Source organism: Aspergillus nomiae (genome assembly GCF_001204775.2).
Source record: "Aspergillus nomiae NRRL 13137 chromosome Unknown contig00051, whole genome shotgun sequence".
NCBI classification, from domain to species: domain Eukaryota; kingdom Fungi; phylum Ascomycota; class Eurotiomycetes; order Eurotiales; family Aspergillaceae; genus Aspergillus; species Aspergillus nomiae.
The window spans coordinates 11,734-32,146 of record NW_015378106.1 but is presented as its reverse complement, the minus strand read 5'-3'; the positions used below and the strand labels follow the sequence as shown (position 1 = coordinate 32,146).

Here is a 20,413-nt window from a genome sequence, read left to right as displayed (position 1 = left end):
TCTTGAATGGTTCCCAGATAATCGACGCAGCGGCGATATGTGATAGCGTCAGGTTACTTTGTTGTTAGTATTTGGGTATGAAATCCGTCCAACTAGTAATCATCCCTCCACAAACCCAACCCAACCCAGGGAAAAATCTCCCTCACCCCCACAATAAACTAAAATATGAATAAATCCCAAGCTAAATAGCAGGTACCACACACTGAAGGAAGGTTCCCACCTAGTGATCGGCAGTCACACTAGGAAGGGTTTTGATGAAGGATTTTGGTATCCCCGAGGGCTATACGTAGGGCGCTAGTCTGTATTGGGCAGTTGACACCGGAGGCTGGGTTGGGCCCACTTGTCGGCAGCCCTATAGGGGAGTTTGAATTTTATATTAAAGGGTAGAATTACGGTGTGAAGTTGGAAGGGGAGCAGTGTTAGATATTTGTTGTGTCTGATATTTGGGAACAGAGAATGGGAAGCTTCTGTATATATGTACATTAAACAATTCAAAGGAGTGGCAGAAACGGTGGCAGAAATAGACTAGTGAAGAAAAAGAATCCAAAAGGGAAATGTAGGAATACATTATCTGATGGCCTCCGCACAGGGCATCGGTAGCAGGATGATGTCTCCTTACAGTAGGCTGACCAGGCGCCCCGTCGTGAGGAGTGATTGATTGCCGAAATCAGTACGGAGTCTGCTGATGGAACCACTCCATAATGAGCTCCACCTGCGCCTTCTTGGCAATGGGGACGTTTCCAAACGCATTGCCGAGCTCCATGACAAGCTGGGTGCCATTAGCACTGTTCGGGCTCCAGCGGGGCAGCGAGCCGCTACCAGTGTAAGATCCGCCCTTGTTGGGATCGAGTGTCTTTGCGAAGTTTGCCCAGTAGGCGGACATCTTTTCCTGGATGGCATAGTCCTGCTCCGTGAACGGGTACCTATCCGCGTTGGCGTAGAGAGCATTCAGTGCGTACATGATCTCAGATTGGTGGAAGGCACCCTGGTCTTGGCCTGGTGGGGCATGGGTCCAGTAGTAGGTGTAGAACGAGGAGGAGGCGGCCTTGTACCAGTCGGTGGCGTAGGCCCAGGAGCCAATAAGGGAAGTATCGCGGGCAGCCGCGTTCCAGGCCCTGTCTGCAGTGCTTGCGTTGCCGTGGTCTGGGTACAGCTGGAAATAACGGCTCGATAGATTACCGTACTTGAGAGAGGAGTAGGTCTCGTATTCCTCGACAGTGTAGTCTGTGCTTGGTGAGGCTCCGGATTCATCCTTGGTGTTGCCTGTTATGACAGGTACGTCGTTGGCGGGGCCGTTGATGAGCGTCTCTAGGTATGTGGAGGGAAGAACGTAATCGTCTAGGACAGGCTTGAAAATGAGCGGATAGCCAGCAGACAGCGCAGTGATCGGGTCGATCCATGTCTCGTTGACGCGATCCTGGGAGCCGATCAGAAGCTCCTCCATGGAGAGCGTGCGCAGTTCCTTGATGCTGGAGACGTTGTGGAAAGTAGTGTAGTTGACACCGTGCGTGATGGCAGCAGACATGTTGACATAAGAGGTCGCGAGGCCGGCCAGCATAGGATCGTATGGATATCTGATGCCAGACTCAGAGATACCGCCATGGAAATACCCCTTGAACAACGGGCTGTTGACGGCATGATAGACCTGGGACGAGCCGAAAGACTGGCCAGCGACGACCACACGGTCCGGGTCACCACCAAACTTGGCAATGTTTTTCTGGACCCATTTGAGGACCTCGAGCTGGTCAAGGACACCGTAGTTTCCGGACGTGTTGTGACCGGTGCGCTGGAAACCTTCAGCATTGAGCTCCGGATGAGCAAGGTAACCAAATGCATCGTCGCGACGGTTGAAAGTGATGAGAATGACATCCTTCAAGGCCATTCCACCGCCGTACCACCAGGCATCATTGCTGGTCTCGTCGGACCCCTGGTTCCAGACCATAACAGGGAGTTTGGCATCCGCAGAGCCGGCGTTGGTCCAGAGGTTCAGATTGAGACAGTCTTCACTGATATTCGATGCGTAGTTGCTAGGACAGGCAGGACCAAAGTCCGTCGCTCTCAGGGTTTCATTCCAGGGCTCACGTGGCTGTGGCGGCTTCCAGCGGTTTTGATACCCAGTGTCCGCGGCGAATGGGATACCCAAGAAGGCGGTCACGTTGGACTCGGAGATACCAAAGTATTTCTCGAGGGTAGACTCGTTGAAATATTTGAAACCTTGGACGGGACCGTAATTCGTCTGGATGGTTTGACCCCAGAGCTGAGCTTGGGCAATCGCAGCGCTCACAGCCAGGGAGGCTAGGCTCTTCGACAGATACGGAGCCATCCCGGAATATGTTGCAGGCAAGGAGGTGAAGATGGATGCCAACAAGGACAAAAGTGAACGAGATCTTTAGAGATATATATACTTCGACATCACATCACACTGGCTATACTTATTTAGATGCCTAACAGACAATATAACCGGAGCCCCAAGTCCACGCCAGGACGCGTCAGGCATTGGCGATTTATCCAAGACCATGTCCACATTCCAAGGAAGCTTTTGACCATTATGTCCGACCATCAACATTCAGGCTGGGTGATTCTCCGAAGGGACAACGTCAACTTGATATGATTGCGGGCGATTTCACCTGGCTCTCGGGGAAAGGACATAGCCTATGCCAGAATCGTAAGATCAGATAACTTTCTCGCCGTTTCTTTCCTGAAGAAGAAAGTGGAGTAAGAGCGTATTCTTACGCAACTTGAATGGGGATCATCGTATCTCGGCCCCTGTCGATCTAGCTGTGAAGTAGTAGTGCTGTATTTATATTCTGCTCTGCTGGGAAGGATCGTGACATGCTGCCCATTACAGAGCTTGGGCTATCACCTGAGAGCTTCCTAGTCAATTGAGTGACAGGGAATTGAGGACTGCTCACAAGATACCTTGACACACCTGAAGTTGTCGCGCATTTCGCCAAGAGTCAAAGATGGACCAGCGTGCGCAAGCGAAGCCAACTTCCAAGACGCTCTTCGGCGATAACGATAGTCACGGTGGGTCGGTCTTACGGAGTCGGAAATTAAGGCCGATACCAGGTAGAATGTGCACAGCTGCTGTTAAGGATCCGTTCTTGTGCTTTGTATTTGGCTGTATGAAGAGACGTTGGTTTCGTCCTGATTTTATGAATCTCTCTGTTTTTTCTTTTTTTCTTTTCGCTCTAGTTCGATACTATCTCTCAAGCTGTATGAGAGACATAGAAGCCGAGACATGTGTCATTCGAACGTCAAGTCCCTTGCACCGGTGACCAGAGTCAGGCTGCATCAAAGATTGAAGCATTTGCCATGTCACTATATCTCTTCGGATGCGCTCTTCAAGATCCGTATGAAACTAATGTGGTTGTTCTGTATTTGTGTTGTTTTGATACGGAATCGGAATAAGCTGACTTTCGACCGGGAGGCGATGGAAGGAACATCAACCAATCATGGGCCAGTCCCACTTCGTCTTCCATCGACTTGCTGAACTTCTTCTTGTTTGTCCACCCCAACATGAGAGGAAAATGACTTGGACCTCCACGGCGATAGGACTGCTCTTTGGTCTCGTCGCCTGCCCCTCATCAGTCACACTATATCAAGACGATGCTAATTACCGCCCCGACAAATCCTCCGCGTAGACTTAAGAGGAAGAGAGTCGGCGTCGCGTGTAATACCTGTCGATCACTGAAGATACGCTGTGACGGAGTCCGACCCCGATGCGGTACTTGCCAACGACGCCGGGATCGCTGTATATTTCAAGATGACGATCCGCGGCCACTCAGGTGCGTCTATTCTTCCTTCAACAGGATCGGAACACTGACACTGCGATAGAGATGACGCCAGCCCCGGTATACGAGACGATCTGTTACTGATATCGCCCTCTCAACTGAATTATGGGCCACTCTGTCATGAGTCCACTTCTTCCGCTTCGTCTGTTGCAACCAGAGACACGACATATGAACGGGATGATGCCGACGTGACGGCCATGGGCTTAACTGTCGGTCCACTGGACAGGGAGCAAAACTCATCTAGAGAGTTTTTCGGCGACTCGTCGACAGTGGCCTTTATCCAGGAGTTGCAGCATTCCCTTCCAGCAACTATCACCGCGCCAGGCTCTGGTCACGAGGAGCCTTGTCGCTCAGTCGACCCGCAGAATCATCATCGGGTCCACAAGCTCTCAGCTGAACCTAAGCCATCAATGGAGCTGCTCCCCCCACGCCCACTGGCCGACCATCTGGTCGACTGTTATTTTTCTAAGGTACATACACTTTATCCTTTTGTGCATAAGGACGCTTTCTTCAGTGCATACCGGTCACTGTGGGTGCCTGCGGAGATGGGTCGAAGCACAAACGCAGCTCCTGGTCTGGGGATAGGAGACATAGCTGTCAATCGAACCACTTTCTACTGTGCATTGAATGCCATATTTGCGCTAGGATGTCAGTTCTCCAACGTAGTGCGGACACAACGAGAAACTACGTCGGAAGCTTTTTATCGTCGTTGCAAGCCGGCGTTAGACGTGGAATATCTGGAAGGGGGAGATCTAGCTGTGTGCCAAACTCTCCTGCTCATCACGCATTACTTACAATGCTCACGAACACCCAATCGTTGCTGGCATGTTATAGGCATGGCATGTCGGCTAGCTCAAGCGCTGGGGTTGCACTCTGACCTCGGCAATGAACGTCGATCATTTGCCGAAATCCAACTTAGGCGAAGGGTATGGCATGGTTGTGTAATGCTTGACCTGTATGATATCTCCCCTTTGATTTTTCAGATACATTCGCTAACTCACAGCCTGGTCGACCATATAGAGCCGTCAGCACAATACTTGGACGACCGTCAATGATTGCCCAAAAGCCAGTGACGCCTCTTCCTGAGGCTATTGACGATTGCTATCTATCAGTGGATGCACAAACTTGTAAACAACCTCCCCGTGTGCTATCGCGTGTTGTATGGTTCATTGAGACATTGAAGCTGTACGACACGCTGCGCAAGATTCTGAAATCATTGTATAATAACGCAGGGTCAACGGAAGCGGGGAGCGAGGGTAGCCATATGCCGGCTGGAAACACTTGGCAGATTCAGAGCATTATACAGATTGATGCAGACCTCGAGGAATTCAAGGCCAATCTACCAGAAGCACTCATGTGGGACCATGAAGTCTTACGTGATGGTCCAGACAATTTCCGAAGAGAAAAGTGTTTGCTGCGAGCAAGGTATGCAGATATGACAGCCTGTGATTGAGGCATATTTCTAATTCATGATACCAGATATTCATATTTGAAAATTCTCCTATACCGGCCTATCCTCTCTCAGACTCTTCGAAACAGTAGCACAATTCTGTGTATTGAAAGCAATGACTCCATCCATAACTCTGGAATCCACTCCAGAGTTAACCTTGACTGTTCCATATACTGTGTCAATGCGGCCATTAATCTTATCTCAATAGTACATCAGACTTGCAACACTGATCTTTCCAGCGTTTGGTGTTATAACGTCTTTTGTGAGTCTTTGCATGCAATACCGGACCTTCATAACACGCCATTACTGACAGGCCTTTCCTCCATAGATGCATTTACTGCGGGATCTGTTATTATTCTAGCGGGGCTCTCTCAATCGCTCGTGGACAGTGTAACCTGGGAAGCTCTAGAACAATCGTGGCAGAAGTGCCAGTCTTCGTTGGACAAGCTGAGGCTATACAGCAGCACAGCAGAACGCTGTGCCGAGAACTTATGCACGATCAAAGAGCGATGCTCAATTACGTTTCCGCACGTTGAAAAGTCGAGTACCAATATATTCCCACAGGAACAGTCATCTCCTAATCAGTCTCCCACCCTCGAACAGCTGGATAATGGCAGAGCAAATGATCTACCATCGGAGGGAACAGATGATCTACCGTTTACAGATGACCTCTTTCGCGACCTGGATTTCAATGATGATACATTTTTCGATCCATTCTGGTTCAGTCTACAATTCTAGTCCTATCCTTGGCTATTCCTATCTTCCATGCACCACGAGCCTGTGGCAACGATATGTCTCTTTTCATACCTCCCGCTCGAGAAGAAGATTATGAAGAGCGAAAGGAGGTTAGGAAGCATTGGGAGTACACTAGAGTCTCCGCATCCCTTTGCTACTACCTGGAAACGAAGCCGTTAAAGAAAGCTTCAACGGTCTCAATATCTTCCAGAGCTGTGGCGTGTCCAAGAATGCCATCCGGTCTAAGGACCGCTACCCCACCACTGTTGGTGGAAATGGTATATGCAGCATGGGCTGATCGGTCAGAATCATAATATGAACGACCAAGCCTTGGGGTTGCAAAGACCTGGTCACCTTCAGTGACACTATTAGCAATCAGCGTAAAGCACCGGACCATCCCTTTAGGGAGCTTGTCAAGTGATACAGCCAGCTTCTTCATTGATAAAGCCAATGTCTTCCGAGTGAGGGTAGGTTGTCCGGCGAATATGAGAACGGACCACGGTCCAGTGTTTCTGATAAGTTGGAAAAGCCGAACCGGAATACGGGAACCGGGAGCATGAACCAAAGCATCTGGTGCTCTCCAGCCAGCAGAAACCATCCCGGTGGACGGGGTCTTGTTAATGATGCTCTCATCATAGTGAATCCCGAGTCCGATGTTAAACTGGATTGACTCGTCAAAGAGCTTGGTAAATAACTCATTCGCGTCGGCATATAGACCCTTGTGAATCTCTGGAATTTGTCCTGAAATGGTTGCCGAGAATGCTTTGTCCAGCTCAATGAGATGCTGCGCGGCCGGACGCCGCTCGTTGTCATAGGTTCGGAGGATGTCGGTACTATACCAGCCTTTTACCACACCTCCCAATTTCCAGGCCAGATTAACTGCGTCATGGACGCCGGTATTCATGCCTTGTGCGGCACCAGAAGAATGTGTATGACATGCGTCGCCTGCCAGCAAGATACGATCGTCGGCAAAGAAGGTATCCGCAACTCGTTGGTTGATGCTGTCATGGAACTCCCAGTGAGAACCCTGGAGGATAATAGGGATACTCGCGTCGCTTACCTGTATAACGTCCACCAGTCCACCTTCTCGATCTCCAATGAGAATGGCTCCATCGACTTGACAGCTTCTTCCTTAGCTTGCTCCTCAGTAAGCGAATTGCCATATTTCGCTAGCATATCATCAGTCATTGCGAAGCCTATGCGTTTCACGCCATGGTCTAATTGGACCCAAAGAACGTTTCCATGGCTCTTCGACTCAATGGACGCAAAACCAAGATCCGCATCCGGCATGTTGGTCTTAAACTGCCCATCAATCCGAACCCACTTGAAGTCCGTGCGATCGCCCTCAAATGGGATGCCTGATAAGCGCCTAACAAGTGAGTGCCCACCATCCGCCCCAACAATAAATTTGCTATAAAACGTCAGAGAGCACCAGGCTAACATTGAAAAGCAGGCCAGACTCACCTGCACACCGTCAAATCTTTGCCAGTATCAGCCTGGCAAATCTTTGAGGTCACTTTATAGTCACTCTCCGTCTGGCTATCAACGGTGTAGTCTTCTAGTGCCCAGCCAATATACGCGCGACCTCCCATCTTCAGATAGGCGTCTCGAATCACATTCTCGGAGTACTTCTGCCGGATATTCAAGCAGTAGTCCAGAAACGTGCCACTCATCCGCTGGAACATCACATGCCAGCCTCGTGATGTCACCCGCTTGCCATCTTTGTACGTGACACTATTACGGCCGATATACCCGATTTGGTTCAACTCATCCAGGAGCTCGAGCTGGTCAAGCATTTCCAGTGTTCGAGGGTATAGGGTTGTCGCTCTGCCGTACATAGCTTGCTGTTCTTTGTCATGCTTCTCTATACCAATACGTCAGCAGCTACATAGTAACGAGGAATAAACCATAACTTACCAACAAGCACGGTATCCACGCCCTGCCTGGCAAGACCGTAGGCTACCAGCAGGCCCACGGGTCCACCACCGACAATCAGAACATCCGTTTTGATAGTTGCAGTCATTCTGATTCTCAATAAAAATGAACAAGAAGATGTATATAAGTATCAGCCAGTGTGGTCTGTGTCTCTTTTAGTCCAGATGACTTGTCTGCTCTTCCCATAGAACATAGTGGCTCTTATATACATTCAGCATCCCGGTTAACCGGCACAATAGCTGCACACAGAATGCTGATTCCCGTCAGCAGGACTCATATCCGTACGACCTTGACAATCGAGTAGCTTGTTGTTCACTTGCCGACGTTCCTCTATTTCCTCATCAGGAAGAGACTATGTACGTATCGCTTCGTAACGGAAGCAAATCTACGCTGTGTTCTGGTGCGGTGAATATGGGTAAGATATGTATCGGAAAGTAACGGTATGTGGGTCCATACCAGAGGGAGACGTAGTTTTTCTAGAACCTATTTACATTCAGCTAGTCAAATCTTTCGCCCGCATTGAGACTTGAGAGGGTCATATCGCGGACGTGATGTCATGTCCATCTCGCAGATTTGTAGATACATCGTGGCAGTTCACCAATACTCTGGGTCGGCAATGATCTTGTGTTCCGAGTCCCGTAAGTACTGTTCCCACAAATGTTAGTAGACATCAGTACACTTCCACGCTCGCAAGGTGGTCCACTCGATTTGAACTGAGTAAGAGTGAGTGTAGAACATATGGCTACTAGGACACATGATGGGACAAGAACATATCCAGAGTCTGAGATGTGTTAGAAATAATTGACTCCGTTAATACCACAGGAATGGGAATGTTGTCTCAGTCGATAATGCGTTCTTATACGTTCAGCGCATTAAAATATAGGTCATCTAGATTGGACACATAGGCTTGTATAAATCTATTGAAATCTTGTTTTATTTTTTCGTCATTCATCACTCCAAACACGTTTGTATGGAACTATGGGCAAAGCCGTACCGGTGGACTCACCTTGCCACAGAGTGAATCTTGCATTCATGTCATATTGAATTGTCAAGTAGGATTGAAGTTGAACCCTCTGCGGACTAGGCCTAATACATTGTGGATATATAGAAAACACTACTGAGGTATTAGCTGTACTAAGAACGAGGCTGATGTGAGTCATGTGAAACAGTCAGACATTGGGTTGCGTTGCTAATATATGTATTCGTTTCCAGTGGAAAACGACCAAGTATCAAGATAAGCATTTCGTCCCATTTGGAAAGACATCCAAGGGTCGATGGACTTGCTCTCCAATGGTTGCCGTACGAAGATGCCTTAGACAACCAGAGAAGTTCAAGGCCGGATATAATACATCGGTGTCACCATTAATATTTATGTTTTTTCGCGCATCTGAATATCAAGCGAGCAGTTAGCCTATATCTTCTATTAACAATTGATACACCTGTGGAAAGTATAACGCACTACCAACTTCTCTATCCACTTAAGGTGTATTATGGACTACGTACTCTGCATTGATTCTTCAATAACTGAAGTAAAAACAGTGGCGATAAATTAATAGTCAAAAACAACCACTCACGAACCCATAAAGATATCACTCAAGGCTAAACCCTACAAAACCCCATGCTTTCCATAAGTAATGATAAAAAACTAGAATGAATCAGGGAAGAAGTCGCTACGCGATAAACGACATAACCTTATGAAATCAGCTACGGTTAGCAAAGATCGAAAAGACATACATACAGTTCGTAGAAACCCGCAGGAACGTCTTTCCAGAGGGGGAGACCAGCTCGATAAATAGATACGGCGGCCCCTGTAGCGACAACTATAACTAACGGGCATAAAAGTACAAGCCAGAGGAATTGTAGGGTTGCAGAAACGATTCGCCTACCTGGTTAGTGGGTAATGCCTCGGGTACACCAGTGGGTCGTCGTCTTACCAAATCGTGGTAAACATGTTGACTCGCGATTGAGGCTTGAGGATCAACCAAGTCAGTTCTAGAACTATAGAAAATAGAGTCGCATATTAGGAGACGGGTAGAAATAAGCGGATTGAGACAAGCGGATTGAAGTGCAAGATGGTATGCTGCCAGTGCGAGCGTTATTATAGAGCGCTTTCTACCCAAATGGAGGGCCTAGCTGTCCTCGGGATGTCATCTAGAGACTAGCGTCCTTGCAGATGGAATTCGGTGGAAATAGTATTGGCGAGGGGTCAGAAGGCATTTGATTGGGATGATACTACAGCAATGCAAGATAGAGTAAGCATTTGTCGAGCAATGGAATAAATAAGCCGAGGGACAAATTGTGGTTGCCTGCTGGGCAATGCTGAAGTCGCTATTTATTCCGAGGTCCCGCGAAACCACGTCAGTGCATCCACGGTAAGCTACAAATTACCTGGTCTCTTGTATTTGAAAAACTTGATTTGCTATTTATGGCGCACTTTACCCAGTTTTGCAGCAGAGAGCTCGCATCCGTCAGCCCTACAAGGCGAAACCCTTAACGTACTGTTGGACGAACACTCCAGCGTTTCTATTATCTTTACGTCTTGCGAGTGCGCCCAGCAGTGGCATTAAGCTGAAGTGCTACATGGACGCCTTTGTTCTTCAAGTTTAAAGCTTTCTGTTATCAAGCGTTTGTCTTGAAAACTTAACGTCATATGCAGGCTTCGCCACGGCCGCGAGAGAGGATCAGGCAACAGGATAAACTTAGAGAAACAAGCAAAAGTCAAGACGCGGGAGGGTCCACTGATTGAGGACCTTGTAGGTGACCTAGTGCGTATTCAGCATCTAATATCCGGTTTACTTTCGGAAGGTGCCGATGTTTTCTGCCTGTACTGGCATGTACTTTAGGAGTTTTGTGAAAGAGAACTATGGAACATGTTTGTCCAGGAGTTACTGCTGGTTATTCTTTCCAATCAAGGTCGGATGATGCATCCAAGCTTTTTCCTTTTCTTTGCCAGAAAAGTAAATGTGGACGTATGTTCAATGTGAAACCAATCTTGGGAGGTCAAGTTCAGCCCTATGGGGCTGCATAGCGCTGTCGGAGTGGGGCTCGGCAATGGACAACAGGGATGAGCCGTTGAGTATCTTAGTAGAACTAAGCCTTCTGCTGTATCGCGAGAATATTACCCGAGGTGCTTAGACTCGAAGATGTTATCACACGGTAGTCCGTGATATCAGGGAGAGCAATAGTAATAATGTTAATCTTGCTCATATACGAGCAGTATATCCGACAGCGTGGCCACTTGACTATATCGTCGAGGCGTGCCCTTGCTCGTCTATCCGCATAGCAAGCCATGTAAATATAATTAGCATGAATGCATTGGACGATGAGAGACGCTGTAGCTCCACACTTTCATTTGGTTGTCCACTCCAAGGAGCGCTAAAGCTTAGTGACTTTTGTAAATTATTCAACGACCCGGATAATACACTTAGTCCAGCCAACAGGTTTCCGACTATCCTTTTCATTGCAGCCAGCGGTAATGAACAGCGATTTCAAGCCATCCAACACTACTCACAAGGTACTCGATCCCAATGCTATATCACAGAAGTCCGTTGCCTACTATGCTCCGATCCGGCTACAGCAGATCTATCATCAAACCTTTCATACCATCTTCACCTCCCGGCAGTGCGCCATGTCTGCCTTTAACGCCTCCCAGGTTGACCTGAACACGGCGAGCAAAGAAGATGTACTGTGCTTCCTTGCCCTGTCCGAGAATGAGTATAATGGGCACCTCGGTGCACGCATTTCTTCAATCTTTGTGATTCTATTCGTCTCCTCCGCCTTTACCTTCTTTCCCGTCGTAGCCAAAAGCTTGCCGTCCTGGAAAATCCCCTACGGTGTCTACCTGTTCGCCCGTTATTTCGGTACCGGTGTTATTGTCGCAACAGCTTTCATCCATCTTCTAGACCCAGCATATAAGCGAATCGGACCCAAGACTTGCGTCGGAGAGTCAGGCTACTGGGGCGAATATTCATGGTGTGCGGCAATCGTGCTAGGCTCAGTCATGATTATCTTCCTCATGGACCTGGCAGCTGAAGTCTATGTCGAGCGCAAGTACGGCGTGCACAAGGACGAAGATGCCACAGGGGCATTCATTCAAGGGGGACACCAAGGTGCCACGCAGTCCACAGCTCATACGATCAGGAGAAATCCATCCCGCCGGTGCAGACAGCTACCACCTGGACCTCAGACAATGAAACAGCAGCGGCAGAGCGATCTTTCAAGCAACAGATTGCAGCATTCCTCATCCTTGAATTTGGTATCATATTCCACTCCGTCATTATCGGATTGAATCTCGGCGTCACAGGCTCTGAATTTGCAACTCTTTACCCAGTTCTGGTGTTTCACCAATCCTTCGAGGGTCTTGGTATCGGAGCGAGAATGTCGGCTATCCCCTTTGACAAACATACCTGGCTGCCCTGGATCCTATGTGCGATGTATGGGCTCACTACGCCAATATCCATCGCCATCGGTCTCGGCGTTCGTACCACATATAACCCTGGCTCTAAGGTAGCACTGATAGTGCAGGGCGTGTTGAATGCTATCTCTGCTGGCGTCCTCATCTATAGTGGACTCGTGGAATTGTTGGCTCGTGACTTTTTATTTGACCCGGATCGCACTAAGCGTCGGAGCCAGCTGTTGTTTATGGTCTTTTGTACTCTGCTGGGTGCTGGCATTATGGCTCTCATCGGGAAGTGGGCGTAAACCTGCGTGGACCGGCTTTCCGGGATTTCTCTTATTCTCTTATGTTCTTTATTCGCTTGCCTTACTCACATATGCTATAATATCATGGACCGTCAGTCTTGGTCGTATATAATGGTATAACACCGAATGCTACTGGCGATAATCATGTTATTTCCATAAGAGGTCTTAGAACACCGCTACAGTTGACCTCCGTAAACGCATGTTAGCTAAAGGTGCACTTGATATACATTTTTTTCCTTTCGACATCTGTATATACAGGATAACAGCAAGCATCCTGACGTTGGCTTCCTGCTTCTGGTTTGACTAGGACTTATTTTTCAGTTTGGATGGTGCTTTCGTATTCCTCAGTTGAACGGGTTGAGGTGGACCACACAAGGCGTCATTGACTATTGAGGGTAGTACTTGGCTTACCCACGGGAAAAAGAAAAGGGAGAAATGTGAGAGAGAGCCTGAAGGGAGGGATTGAGAAAGGAGGAAGGCTTTCTAAAGTTGCACTAGGACTAGATACGTATATGTACACAGAGTTAGCAAATGAAAGAGAAGACGCCAATCTTAGAATCCTAGGATCTGGTTTGACCTATCCAAGACAAGTCGTTGTCCCTTTTTCAGCGACTGATCGTCCAAATCCCATTTGTCAAGCCCCAAGGAGCGCAAGCCAAGCGAACTCGTGGACTTGCGCAGGCAAGTCTCTGTAGCGCGTCCAACGTGTTCGCTTTCGCCCTTGCCTCCCGGGAAGTCTGGCGGAGGAACACCCTCACGGAAGTCGTTCCTCTGGCGTTTAACATAATTGGCGTTGGCCTCAGTAACGGGGCATGCTGGGATGTACAGAACGCTTGAATCGCCGCTGCCATTGTGTACCCGGTCAACGGCATGGATGGCTAGTCTAGTTAGATTGTTTCTCTATGACGGGCGGGTAGACTGGATACTTACTGTCACAGTGCCAAGCCACATAATCACCAGGAGCGATTTTAGGAACGTGTACCATTGTTTTGTCGAGTTCCAAATGAGGATGAAGCGTTGTAGTAAGTTCCTGCGCGAATCCCGGAGTTGCACCCTGAAGGTTGCTTGAGGTCTTTCTTTCTAAGCGCCAATTACTTGGGTGCAGGAAGGTCTCCGTCGCCATGCGAGAACATTCCCTAGGAGGTGTATAAATTGGCTCGAAAAAAGGTCGCAGTAAAAAGTAAGCCGTAGCTAAGGAGAGCAGAGGATTGACCAGCAATGTTCCCTCATTAGGCCCTGTATGAGACATGCCCAACCATGCTTGAAACATGCGAAACATTGAACACGCTCCAGCGCCGTTGTACAAGTCTGTCTCTGCTAAAACTCGGCAACTGGCTTCCCAGGGGTCGTATTCTTCCCATCCCCCCTGCCAGATTCTCTGGTAAACATTGCCCCGACCGTAGCCGTTATCTTCCCACCTTTCAGGCCCACCCCCATCTACATGAGGGCCTAGTGCAAATCCTGCGTCTCCTGGTTGCCGGATGCGAAGTCTATCTGCGTAGATCAGAGGGTGGGTAGGGGATATCATTGCGTCTGGTGAATTGGAGTGCCAAAAGCTCATAAGAAAACGCTGAGCTTCTAGCATGTTTGGGTGTGTACGTGCACGCATCTGAGGCTGTGACCAGTACAGTTCGTATACCTGGGGGTCATGTGGCGGGAATGCTAGAGAAGTGTCAGAAAAGCAGCGATTAGAGAGTAATAGAAGACAGTACCTTTTGTACCTGGATTGGCCTTGACATAATCCTCGATTTCATCCTTGTACGCTCTGGCTTCATGCTCAGGAACCACACCTCGGATGACGGCAACCCCTCGTTTTCGCAGTTCGTCGCGGAACGTCTTTGGTGCGGCATGGATATCCTTGAACTCGATCGAGGGAATGATATCAGAGCCACGCTGGTGAATCAAGCGAACCTCGTCCTTCAATGTATGCAGGAGCGATGCCAACTTCTTTCGATTTCGTCTTCTCGGCCGGCAATTAGTCTTCTCTTTTGGTGTGCAAACCTTGGAGGCAGAGGTGTTTCCTCTTTTCCGGACAAGGAAACGAAAACCGATGAGATATCGCCTTCTTTGCGAGGGTCCGCGCTGGATGTGGCTTGTCTTATAAAGCTCCGATGGACTCGGAGGGGCTTCAATGCGTGACGAGCAATAGATAAATGTGAGGGGGTATGAAGAGGCATGTTTAATCGTGCAAAAGATCACTAATTTTGAGGAATTGGATGTAGGGGTACGCATATATCGAGTAGATCTGAGCGGTTGTAATGAGGATGTTGGCTTTGCTCCAGGGGTATTTATAATCTTCGAGACGAAACAACTTCGGTTCTATCGGAACACAGGCTTCTCGGATAAGAATGCTTTCAATGATTGTGCGGCATTTTTTGAGTGTATACAATGGCGGGTATGCTTCCTAATTAGGAAGGTTTCCGCCATGCTCCCATTCGCCACCCCGAACCAGTTCCATATAAGTTGTGCAGGTTTGAGGATCAATGAGCATGCTGGTCGGTTTCTCCCAATAATTCAACATTCCTTCTTTACTCTATCCCAAGAGCTGCAGACACGAAACCACACAAATGACTATCAACATGCCGGGAGTTGCAGCCACGTCGACCACGCATGATTTCGCCGGTGTCCTATTCGATTTCGACGGAACAATAATCGATTCCACCGAAGGTATCTCTCTATAATAGGCTTTTTGTTCACCTGTATGCTGATATCTACCCACTAGCTATTGTTGAGAACTGGAGAAGGTTTGCCGTCTCGAAACACCTTCACTTAGGTTTGGATTTTACTCACACGTGAACAGAATCGGCGAGGAAATCGGTATTGACCACGAAGTGATCCTGCAAACTTCGCATGGTAGACGAAGTATCGATGTTCTGAAAAATCTTGATCCTAGCAGAGCAAACTGGGAATGTGAGACTCCTTTACACAGTTGTCATTTCTTATCTTTTCACAAAATCCCTAACGAGTATTCCATTTAGACATAAGCGCCATGGAAAGCAAAATACCTTCCCTATGCAAGAATCCTGCCATTGAAATCCCGGGTGCACGAGCTCTTCTCGAGGCACTTAACAACCTTTACACACCTTGGGCAATCGTAACATCAGGCACCAAGGCTCTCCTAAACGGTTGGCTCAATGTCCTGCACTTACCTCGACCTCAAGAGGTTACTGTCGCAGAGGATGTCAGAATCGGCAAGCCTGATCCAGAAGGTTACTATAAAGCTCGCACTCGGATGCTGCAACATAGCGGGGAAGACGACATAAAGGACGTCCTCGTTGTCGAGGATGCTCCAGCCGGTGTAAAAGCAGGGAAATTGGCTGGATGTTCTGTTTTAGCAGTGACAACCACGCACACTGTCGACCAGTTGAAGGCGGCGGGTGCGGACTGGGTGATACCTGATCATCGATTCGTAGAAGTACGGAGGAAGGAGGGGTTGCAGGGGGCTTTTACCTTTACTTTCAATAACATCTACTAGAACGACGTATGTACACACTCTAGCAGTACACATTTATATATGTCACGACTTAACATAGAACACATGTAACAAATTCTCATAGAGGAGATTGCGCTCACCTGACCGCCACTTAGTTACAATGCATCCAAATACTCCTAGTTGATTCACAAATTGTAGCCTTTACCTTTTTTTGCTTGTTGACCGGTCTATAGATTGCTATCAGAAGGTTAGGGTTCCCCCCGGCGTGACTAATCCAACCAAATCGGGCCGCGAATCTCGTATCCAGATCAACAGCCATTCGCAACCTCAACTCACAACCATCCCCAACTGCCTCCGCAAAACACCATGACGAGGCTCGTCTATACCCCATGGAACAAATCCCTCACACCCAAGCAATATGCCTCGGCAGGATGAAACAGTCCCTTCTTCCCAAACACCAACGGAACCATTCCCGTGTTTCATGAACCTGCCACCCGAACTCCACATCCTTATCGCCAACTTCCTCATCTTCCCAGACTTAGTCCATCTCAAACTGACCTGCGCCTACTTCAATGACCTAATCCCTCCACTCTCGCACCATGAGCTCCTTCAAGCCGAACTCACAGACTTCGCCCTCGCACGCGATGTCTACACCTGTCGGTATTGTCTCCGTCTCCGTCCTGCGGCCAAATTCGCGGATCGGATGCTTCGGCGCGGGCGGGGTAGATACGGTCGTGATGCGGAGAGGCGCTTCTGTGTGGAATGTGGGCTGATGCCACGTTCCGGGACGGCGAGGTATGGACCTGGGGCGCAGATTGTGATTCAGGGAGTTATGTTCGTGATATGTATGGTCTGCAGAGAGTTTGCTGCTGGGATGAAGGGTGGGGTTGGTAAGGGGATTGCGATTTGCCAGAAGTGCTGGGAAGAGAGATTGATCCGTGAGAGGGCTTGCCCGTGATGGGGTTAAATGTGCAGGATCTCTCTCATCTACGTGCTTTTCCGTTCGGTTGAGTTTCGACGTGTAGTACGCTGGATTTTGATACCCGGTTATTCTCGGCTGGCGGGATGCGCGCGCATAGTCGTATATTGATGTGGTAGATCTACGCATTACGTGTCAGAGTGTTTCCATGTGGGAATTGCTTTCGTTCCTGGTCTATCGGAATCTCTAGGCTCTCGTCCAAGGAGTAAAGTTGACATGTTAGAACCTCCGACGACTGCGGAGGGTATGAGAGTTGTCGATAATTATTGGAGCCATGAAACTGTACATCTCCATCCAACGGATGCACCAAGAACGAATGTATTCAAGATATGTGTAAAATGTTTAGATACATATACCAATTTCGCCCTCCGGACCCATACAGTTCATGGCCCTACGATTGTAACAACGCCGTAGCGTTGCGTACCGCATCTATGACAATTTGGTTCGATTTCTAGGTGGGAAAATCGATAATTAGCGTTCACCTCCGGTACCCGAGGAGAAGAGAGAGAACTTACCTCTGCATTGCACCAATTCCCGGCTTTCACGTTGCTCGTAACATCGGGGAAAGTAGGCTCAGGAAACTTGTACGAGGATCGCGAATACACCACATGGGATGAACCTGCTCCTGAACTATTTGAGGCAGCCACGAATTGTCTCTCAAATTTTCTGTACTTCCGGTTAATATCCTGGATCTTCTTATCTTCCTGGTAGGTTGAAGACGTTATCGTCGTATTTTTTCCGGCCAGCGTTGCTGCAAGGTCTGCTGCAGCCGTGTCAAACTGAACAGCCACCCGATGTAGCTCTGCAATTGTATCTTTCAATGATTGGAGATTGACAGTACAGGAATCTTGCCCTTCTTGATCGACTTCGGCTGATGTTGCTTTATTCAATGCGTCTTTCAGCTCGTCTAGATAACCATCCAATGCTACAGCGTATGCCGTGGTATTGAAGGCAATGACCGGCTCGTCTGCTAAGTGCGTTGCAGCCAGCGCCCACAGTTTAGCACTTGCAGTATGATACTCGTAGGTTGGGTCCCCGAAAGTGTCCATCCATTGTATATTGTCGAAGTCCGAGTGCCAGTGGAAGATAGGATCCGTTGGACCAGGAGCAAAGCCAAGGTTGAGGGAGGCAAAACCATTTGAAACGAAACTATTAGTGTCCCCTCCGCCTTCTGGCTCTAGCTGACCACCCCATACATCCATGATGCTCTGTCCCGGTTGACTCTGGTCGGGGGAGAGAACCTTCTCAGCGGCAGCATAGATGACGTCGCGTAGAAGAGGACTGGATTTGGCGAAGAGCTTTGTGCCAGTAGCAGCAGTCTCAATTTCAAGATAAGAGACAGCCGCTTCAGACAACCACGGTAGATTTTCCTTTAGCCAGCGGGAGGACCCCAAGCCTCCTGTCTCATGGGCATCCCAACTGACAAATACTATGGTTCTGAATGGTCTCCAACCTTTCTTCATAGCGGTACCAAGCGTACGGATGACTTCATTTAGGGCTGCAGAACCACTATTTGGGTCGCCAGCACCAGCAGCCCACGCATCACGATGGTTTCCTAGGATGATCACTTCGTCCTCAATCTCGCCCTTTATCGCCCCGACAACATTGTATACAGAGACATTGTAACTCTGAAATGTGTTCACTAGGTTCATGGTCAAGCCGTCCGGTGATGGTCCAACGTTGTAATTGACCCCTAGATATCCTAACTGGCCTCCCTGCCAAGCGGTGCTGAGCTCGCTCGCCTGTGGCCCATGGCCGTTAAGAGCCTTGAGAAATGGGAGGGCATCGGAGTATGAGATTGGTATGACAGGGATCTTTAGTGAAGGATCGATGCTAGGGAGGCCCATTCGCCGCACCATGCTGCTTGGTGCCCTAGCCGGGCCTTCAGGGAACGGCAAGTAGCCATGTGCTTCGGTGATATTTTCGTCAAACTGCGGATCGAGATAAACTACCAAGCCTACCATGCCTCTTTTCTGTGCTCCATATAGCGCGCTAGGGATGTACGGTTCACCTTGTTTCATAATCCCAATCTTGCCACTCACATCGATATTGGATTGTTGTAGCTCATCGTAGTCTGAATCCGTACCATAATTCACAAACACAAAGGGTGCCGTAACATTTGCACTTGGTGTACTGGAGAAGAATTGAGGAGTGCTGATAATCTTTCCGCTGATGGGGTTCACGAAGGTCGAACCTTCGTTCAGGCTAGCGTTGAATGACACTGTGTCGTCGTCGTTCTCAGGCTTCCGCTCGAGTAAAGCAAGCCTTTGATACAGCGGCAGGGTGGGCCCATCTGGAACTGGATATGACTTGATGGAAATGTTCTCAATTCCAAATTCGCGCCATTTGTCTTGAGTCCACTCAGCGAGCGGTTCTCCTTGGCCCACAAAATGTGGCTCGGACGTATAGTGAAGATTCCACTCGCGGGCCTTTTGCTCATCGGGGCCATTCAGAATGATCTCCTGAAGATCACTGGGTAGAACGATGTTTCGGGACCGGATGTCGAGCGAATGACCGTGTCTGATCAGAGATGTAGTTGGGATAGGGGATTGGGCAGAGCTGGCATTAACACCAACAGATATCTGAGTAAGAAAAAGTGACATTGCTATGCACTTGAGTGGACCCGGTATAGTGAAGAACGATGGTTGCTGCTTTCCAACCGCGTTAGCGGGCCTTGCTTGCAGATGTACCATGTTGTAACGCTATTTTAATATTTTTTATCTTTCTCTTTTCCTTATTTTACTGGGTCATTTCCTGCAATCGAGTGCCATGGAGTATCCCATGAAAGGATTGTTGCATGCAGTCCGTGGTTCTTCCAATGAATAGGATGGGCATCTGCCAGCTTTAATTCGACTTCGACTTGACCTCCCTGAAAACCTGTGCCTGCATTCTTCCTTCCTCTCTCATTTTTCAACATCCCCCTTGCAGCTTGCGCCGAAGGCCTGGTCCCTCACCGCAGCTTCGTTCACTGGTAATTAGTATTCAGACGTGTCATTTACCGGAAGGAGGCTCGTCCCTTGCATCAACTTCGGTATTCTCCCAACAATATACCATATTTCTCGAAGCTACTTCTCCTGGGATGTTTTTCGCTTCTAGCAGATAGGCCAGATAAGGTTTCTAGATACTCACAACTATCATCCTCGGCTACATACAATTTAGTTGCCGCTGGAATGCTGGCGCAGGGGGTATCGAAATATCGAAATCGCTAACGAGAGGTGGTAGACTTCAGCCAGCCATTCAATTCCCATGTTATTTAGTAGTATATACTTCGAGGAGCAGACTCAAAGCTGACAACTCAGGTTCAAACTGTTCCTGAAGCAACAGTTTCTCAAGGGGATGATTTTCAACTCTTACGGGCACCATCATCGCATGACTGAAATCGGACT

At 48.6% G+C, this 20,413-nt stretch overlaps 8 protein-coding genes across 8 annotated transcripts; 4 read left to right on the top strand and 4 right to left on the bottom strand.

The window, feature by feature from the left end:
• Positions 1–667: 667 nt before the first annotated feature.
• On the bottom strand, positions 668–2,323 carry ANOM_003227 (carboxylesterase/lipase family protein; the record flags this gene model as incomplete). The annotated part of the gene is made up of 1 exon (XM_015548484.1): positions 668–2,323. One exon carries the CDS (start codon positions 2,321–2,323, stop codon positions 668–670), a length of 1,656 nt encoding a protein of 551 aa, XP_015409433.1.
• Positions 2,324–3,766: 1,443 nt separating this feature from the next.
• Positions 3,767–5,982, top strand: ANOM_003226 (fungal specific transcription factor domain-containing protein; the record flags this gene model as incomplete). Its single annotated transcript, XM_015548483.1, has 5 exons — positions 3,767–3,788; positions 3,840–4,749; positions 4,815–5,219; positions 5,274–5,506; positions 5,573–5,982. The coding sequence occupies 5 exons, from the start codon at positions 3,767–3,769 to the stop codon at positions 5,980–5,982; spliced, it is 1,980 nt and encodes a 659-aa protein (XP_015409432.1).
• A 154-nt stretch (positions 5,983–6,136) lies between these two features.
• ANOM_003225 (pentachlorophenol 4-monooxygenase) lies at positions 6,137–8,002 on the bottom strand (the record flags this gene model as incomplete). Its single annotated transcript, XM_015548482.1, has 4 exons — positions 6,137–6,980; positions 7,040–7,390; positions 7,444–7,843; positions 7,897–8,002. The coding sequence occupies 4 exons, from the start codon at positions 8,000–8,002 to the stop codon at positions 6,137–6,139; spliced, it is 1,701 nt and encodes a 566-aa protein (XP_015409435.1).
• A 3,387-nt stretch (positions 8,003–11,389) lies between these two features.
• Positions 11,390–12,615, top strand: ANOM_003224 (zinc-regulated transporter 1; the record flags this gene model as incomplete). The annotated part of the gene is made up of 2 exons (XM_015548481.1): positions 11,390–11,964; positions 12,024–12,615. The coding sequence occupies 2 exons, from the start codon at positions 11,390–11,392 to the stop codon at positions 12,613–12,615; spliced, it is 1,167 nt and encodes a 388-aa protein (XP_015409434.1).
• A 552-nt stretch (positions 12,616–13,167) lies between these two features.
• On the bottom strand, positions 13,168–14,792 carry ANOM_003223 (DUF1479 domain-containing protein; the record flags this gene model as incomplete). Its single annotated transcript, XM_015548480.1, has 4 exons — positions 13,168–13,493; positions 13,546–14,277; positions 14,328–14,575; positions 14,617–14,792. 4 exons carry the CDS (start codon positions 14,790–14,792, stop codon positions 13,168–13,170), a joined length of 1,482 nt encoding a protein of 493 aa, XP_015409429.1.
• Positions 14,793–15,194: 402 nt separating this feature from the next.
• On the top strand, positions 15,195–16,090 carry ANOM_003222 (HAD family hydrolase; the record flags this gene model as incomplete). The annotated part of the gene is made up of 4 exons (XM_015548479.1): positions 15,195–15,282; positions 15,338–15,359; positions 15,416–15,525; positions 15,594–16,090. The coding sequence occupies 4 exons, from the start codon at positions 15,195–15,197 to the stop codon at positions 16,088–16,090; spliced, it is 717 nt and encodes a 238-aa protein (XP_015409428.1).
• Positions 16,091–16,466: 376 nt separating this feature from the next.
• On the top strand, positions 16,467–17,006 carry ANOM_003221 (F-box domain protein; the record flags this gene model as incomplete). Its single annotated transcript, XM_015548478.1, has 1 exon — positions 16,467–17,006. One exon carries the CDS (start codon positions 16,467–16,469, stop codon positions 17,004–17,006), a length of 540 nt encoding a protein of 179 aa, XP_015409431.1.
• A 412-nt stretch (positions 17,007–17,418) lies between these two features.
• On the bottom strand, positions 17,419–19,720 carry ANOM_003220 (putative glutamate carboxypeptidase; the record flags this gene model as incomplete). The annotated part of the gene is made up of 2 exons (XM_015548477.1): positions 17,419–17,478; positions 17,543–19,720. 2 exons carry the CDS (start codon positions 19,718–19,720, stop codon positions 17,419–17,421), a joined length of 2,238 nt encoding a protein of 745 aa, XP_015409430.1.
• Positions 19,721–20,413: the final 693 nt, after the last annotated feature.